Below are 6,000 nucleotides of genomic sequence, written 5' to 3' on the forward strand. Positions count from 1 at the left end.
CCATTCTCTGTAAACTGTAAAGTTGTTGTGTGTGACATCAGCAGTTTCTCAAATACTCAGACCTCCACCACAACCATGCCAAATCAGCTTTCATCCCCATTCTGAGGCTCAGTTTAAACTTCAGCAGGTTGTGTTGAGCACGACTACATGCTTAAATGTATTGAGTTGTTGCCATGAGACATGAGACATGCCAACCTTAACAAGCAGATGAAGATGTGTAGCTACTAAAGTACTTTTGTAGATAATAGCCCGTTTTTAATGACCCCAGGAAGAGTTGTTGTTACCACAGAAAAAAAGATTGCTGATCTGGATGCACTTATTTATAAAACACCTTTGAAGCATAAGTTCAAAGTGCTTGAAAAAATGAATGTGGGAACAAAAAAGATAAAGGAGACTGAGAAGATGATATATAGTATAAAAGTAAAAAGAATAAAGTGGACAAAATGTTTTTCAATTCTTAAATAAAAAGTCAAAGGAAATGGAACAGCTTGTTCAGTCCAGAGGTTCTCCTTGTTTCCAAAATCTGTGTTGCAGACTTGTGCAGGGTGACAGATACTGGGTGAATCTCCTGTGAGCACACACACACACAAACACACACACACACACGCGCGCGATTTTCTAAGCTTCAGTTAATATTTTCATGAGCATGTGCATCATGAAACATCGGGAAAAAATCTTAGTGTTTGTGTGGTACATGGCGCTAATCACCCACATACAACTCTCTCTCACACACACACACAGCGCTGATTCATCTCTGCACTGGTCTTGGACACCTCCAGCTACAGATCCGTCTCCTTGTGCGTGTGTGTGTGTGTGTGTGTGTGTGTGTGTGTGTGTGTGTGTGTGTGTGTGTGTGTGTGTGTGTGTGTGTGTGTGTGTGTTTGCCTGTGTTTGTGTGTGAATGTCGTGCACTAGTTGTAATGAGGATTAATGAATTTCTAACCTTTGCGGTTATAAATGATTCTACGGGCCTTGGTGTTAATAATGAATACCAACAGTGCAGAGAAAGAACCACGTGTGCTGAGAATGGAAAAGAAGCCTGTGTATAATTACAGTTCATGTATTTTACTTCTGAAGATGCGCGAGTCATATGTTTTAGTCTTTATTTGCTAAATGGAAGGAAAAAAACAAATTTCTGCTTCCTTATATAGACTATAGCATCTCACGTAGCGTGCTGTATTTGACTATGTTTAAAGAAGAAACAATTTAACTTCCCTTCCTCTTTACAGATGTTGAAGGTTGTGAGCACGGCTGGAGGAAGTTCCACGGCCACTGCTACAGGTAAGAATCATGGAAAACGGAACCAGCTTACTTTACTGCTCTGTGCCAGTTTACTCAGGAAAGACTGAGAAAATTAGCAGAGAGAAGTTGTAGGAATGACTGGATCCTGACAGAGTCTCGATGCTGCTGGTGATGGACCAGAGTGAGATGCCCTAGATAACATGGATGAGCTGGAGGGGAGATTCAAATTAATTTGTATCAAATGATAACAATAGTTGCCTCAATGTGCTTTATATTGTAAGATAATAGAAAGAAAACCCAAAAATCAGATGACCACCTGTAAGCAAGCACTTGGTGAAAGTGGGGAGGAAAAACTCCCTTATAACAGGAAGAAACTGCTGGCAGAAGCAGGCTCAGGGAGGGGCAGCCATTTTTAGCCAAGTCATACTTTAACCATACATTAATATAATACTTTATTCTCGACATCCATGACCAGGTTAGAATCACCAGTTAACCTGCATGTCTTTGGACTTTGGGATAATCCAGAGAACGTGGAGGACACAGCTGGAGAAGAGAACATGCAAACTTCTATTAGCATTAAAAACAGAAGCCTTCTTGGCGACAGTGCTCCACTCCACAGCGCTGGTTGCACATTTTGAGCATCCTCAAAGTTTCATATAATGAGGTTAGAGCCCGATGAGTCAAAAGGACAGGTTTTGGTCGCCTTCTGAAACTTTTCTCCACTCTTGGCTGTTAATGGTGTCGCTGAGAGCTGATAACCTTAATATGTTGATCTCAGGCATGCAGCAAAACTTCTTTCTGGGAGTGACAGCTAAAAAAACACTAAAACAACTTGTTTCAGGTAAAAGGATTGTTATTTTGAACTGTGAATTATGCAACGCTACTCTGGCAGAAACTATTGTGCTGGAAATGAGCACAATAGGTAGGCAGATTAACTTGGAGCGCATGGATCATTAGCGAGGAAATCTCCTCCAACGTGCTTTTGACGGAGTTAAAGTAGAGACTGAACACGGGAGATCAGATGTCTCGTTTTAAAGTTGAACATCATTTAAATCTTTTGGGAAGCATAACATGTGAATCAAATCTGCTTTCACCGTGTCGTCCCACAGGTACTTCACCCACAGACACACCTGGGAGGATGCAGAGAAAGACTGCAGAGAGCACAGCGCCCACCTCAGTAGTGTCGTCTCTGCTGCCGAGCAGGAGTTCATCAACGGTATGTCTGACGGGTGATTTTGATTTATTCAGTCATAATCTTTTGAAAGAAAAAGGAGACAATCAAGACAAATGGCACAAATTAAACCCAACACTCTTAGGAAAAAAAATATTAAAGCAGAACAAAGTATTAATATCATACATCACAAACAAGGGGCGTGAAATCGAAGCTTGAGGGATAAAAACAATAAAAGGTAGAGTGTGAAAAAAAAAAACAAGAAGAGAAAGCAGCAAGTCACAAAAAACATGATTCACAAATTCGATTATACGGAAAAGAGGGAGAAGGTGGCGGTGCGATGCTATCAGATACATAAATAAAGATCTTACAGAAGCAGTTAAATGAAAGGAAGCCATGTACTGTTCGTTCCAGGTCTCGGTCACGACAACGCCTGGATCGGTCTGAACGATCGCACAGTGGAAGAGGACTTTCAGTGGACCGACACCAACGACTTGGTCAGTGATCGCTTTTTACACTTCCTGTTTTCAGACTGTGAAAAGTCATCATAATAAACCAGCTCAATAGGAAACACACGTTTAAAGCTCACAAAATCACATTTGTGTAAAAATACCATTTTTTTTCTTTTCACTTAAAAATATGACAAGAATCCCAGCCTGACTACAAGTACAGATGAACTCAAATGCAGGTGAAATCTGGTGTTTGCTGCCGTGCAGGTTTACGAGAACTGGAGGGAGAGCCAGCCCGATAACTTCTTTGCAGGTGGCGAGGACTGCGTGGTGACCATTGCCCATGAGGACGGCAAGTGGAACGACGTGCCCTGCAACTACAACCTGCCCTACATCTGCAAGAAAGGCACAGGTACTGTAACAATGCTCAGCTCGCTAACAAAACTGAAAAAGGTCTTTTCAGATTGTTGGACAGGGAAGGACGCTCCCTATCAAAGATCTCCTGTCTTTACATGATTGGGTTTTCTGTGTACTTACCAGCTGGCCACCAGTTCTCATGCAGAAAATCAGTAGTTGGCTACACTTCACAAGTTGCTTTTTTGCTCTATAAAAGGTCATCGCTGCAGACGCTCCAAAAATTGACAAAATGCACGAGTGAAGGCTGAGATTCAGGCTAAAACCTGTATTGATTTTTGAGAGGAATATCAATCTAAATCTTCCTCTCATTGGCAGATATTTTTCCCCTGGCCCCACTTACACTTGTTCAGGCAGAAGAACTGAAACTGCAGTTATTGTCCTGTTCTCAAACGCCATGTGAAATTCCTACAAGCTGTTTTTTTGTCAGCTTTTCTTGATACTTACTGTACCCAAGCCTTTCCTCTGGGATTCAGTCAACCTAAATGTGAAAGCAATGAGATCACATAGACTTGGGGGGAAAAAAAGAAAGAAGACATGGAAAACCATCAAGAGGCCTTAGAAAAGGACGGGGAAGGATAAAGGAGGACAGGGGGAGAGGGATTAAGTCATTTGAGAGTGTTTGCTTGTCTGGCTGTGGTCTCATGGCTCTGTGGTTTGGCTGTAGTCCCTGTCTACTGCAGAGACTAGCCCCTTAAAACAGCTCTTTCTGTCAGCAGATACAGCAACAAGGCTGCCATCTAGAGGCAGCGCACTCCTGCAAATGACGACCTTAACGAGTTATTGTTGTGCATATTGTGCGATGCTTTCATTTACTATACATTAGCACATACATAAAAAAAATATGCGATGACTGCTCTAATGGGTATTTATTAGTGTGTCTGTTCTAATTAATGTCAAATAAACTCTGGATGTCTCTTCAGGAATTCAGCCTTTTTTGTATGAGTGATATGAGGCTTCTCTGGTTGTTTGTAGTGTTATGCGGGACCCCGCCTGCGGTGGAGAATGCCCATTTGATAGGTCGGAGGAGATCACATTATGATATCCATTCAGTGGTGCGCTACCAGTGCTCTGAAGGCTTCTACCAGCGCCACATCCCCACCGCACGCTGCCGGGCCGATGGGAGCTGGGAGCGACCGAGGATCATCTGCACAAAGTGTGAGTGGTGGCTTTAAACTGAAAGCATCATGTATGAGGAGAAAAAATTCTTTCCCCCACATACAGGCTGAGTAGAAGTTGAGATGTGAAACTCCTTTTTACTTTTTTATTATACCATAACATTGCAGCAATGTAGTGACTTTGGAGCTCTATAATAGTGACTGTGCCACCAATACAAGTTTTTTATTGATTATTTTCACGCCTTGCTCCTCACTTACAAATTCAGACGGTTCTGCCAGGTTGTTGTTTTATTGAGTCCCTTTTGTCATTAGTTTCTGAACTGGTTGGGCAAATTTCTTGAATCAATTTTGTAATTCAGATTGATTTATATGCATATATGCAGCATATATGCACACAAATGAGTTTAACACATTGAAAACCTTTAATGCAGGTGTCAAAATGAGGTCACTGTGTCAGACACATTAGTGTAACTACAAAGGCAAGCCCATTTGATGGTGAGCAAAACGCAGTGGTTAGATTCACAGTGGACTCCTTATCAAAACTTTTATACATCAGTATATCACAGTAATGAAACATCTTCTCACACACGTCTGTTTGGTCACAGTTTCTTGTTGAATGCATATCTCTGTATGTCTTGACTGTCCTCTGCACTTTTACGTTTTCCTATATCGCATCATTTTTCTCCCGCTACACATCCTTACTCCCCTCCCAGCGGTACGCTTCCGTCCCTATTCGTGTCTGAGCAGAGTGCTCCATGCTCACAAATCATGTCTGTGGCACTCTATAAACGCTATAAATGTGTGTGACAACACTCATAATGCCTGTGATCGTATTTTGGCAAGTAGAGCCCGTAAATGATGACTTCACTCATAGTTGTGAGACAGAGACAGAAGATTCATTGTTAAAGTCTGAAAAGAAATGTTCTCTTTCTGTCGTGCACAAGGACACTAAGTCAAAGCAACTGTAAAGATCTTGGATGTAAATATGACCTCACACACACACACACACACACACACACACACGTACACATAACAACGCAGTAAAATATGATTCATTTAAAATCAGTGAAATTACAATCCAAGCAGCTCCTTGATGATTTCATCAAACCCGATAATTAGCATCAACCAACCTCAGAGCTTTAAGTCTGTTAAGTATCATTTATTAACTCTTTCCCATCTTAACAAAGGTGACTCACTAATAAATAATGTATCAGCTCATATTAGGCTTTTGTGTAGCATTGAAGAGTCAGCTGATTAGCGATGGGAACCTTCAGCAAGGAAATATATTTTGAGTATTTGAGTACTTATGGTTCAACTACACACTTAAGCTTCTTTCAGAGCAGATGGTTTAAGAGTAAGAAAATATATGCAGAGATTTAGCCAGTGAATATGGGATTTTTGTGTACAGTGCAGTAAGTGTGTTGTTCATCTACTGCAGCTCATATACAACGTGTCACCATTTCCTCCCCTCTGCAGCTCGACGACTGCACCGGTACCGACGCCATCACCGCAACCAGCGCCACGACCGCCACGGCCACAGGAGACACGGAGGAGAGGGACACAAGGCCAGAGAGGACGCACACAGCTACTACTGAACCAAATAATA

At 41.8% G+C, this 6,000-nt stretch overlaps 1 protein-coding gene across 1 annotated transcript in view; it reads left to right on the top strand.

Annotated features, from left to right (window-relative positions):
• LOC102200990 (neurocan core protein-like) overlaps positions 1–6,000 on the top strand; it is a 46,303-nt gene extending 40,303 nt beyond the window's left edge. The window contains exons 15-20 of the mRNA XM_005721189.2: positions 1,230–1,281; positions 2,352–2,458; positions 2,828–2,910; positions 3,130–3,274; positions 4,252–4,434; positions 5,871–6,000. Of these exons, the coding sequence (XP_005721246.1) occupies positions 1,230–1,281; positions 2,352–2,458; positions 2,828–2,910; positions 3,130–3,274; positions 4,252–4,434; positions 5,871–5,989 (689 nt within the window). The 3' untranslated portion in view covers positions 5,990–6,000. The remainder of the gene's footprint in view (positions 1–1,229; positions 1,282–2,351; positions 2,459–2,827; positions 2,911–3,129; positions 3,275–4,251; positions 4,435–5,870) is intronic.

The sequence above is a fragment of the Pundamilia nyererei genome, unplaced genomic scaffold (genome assembly GCF_000239375.1).
Source record: "Pundamilia nyererei isolate P.nyererei 1_Seehausen unplaced genomic scaffold, PunNye1.0 scaffold00004, whole genome shotgun sequence".
Taxonomy (NCBI): Eukaryota; Metazoa; Chordata; class Actinopteri; order Cichliformes; family Cichlidae; genus Pundamilia; species Pundamilia nyererei.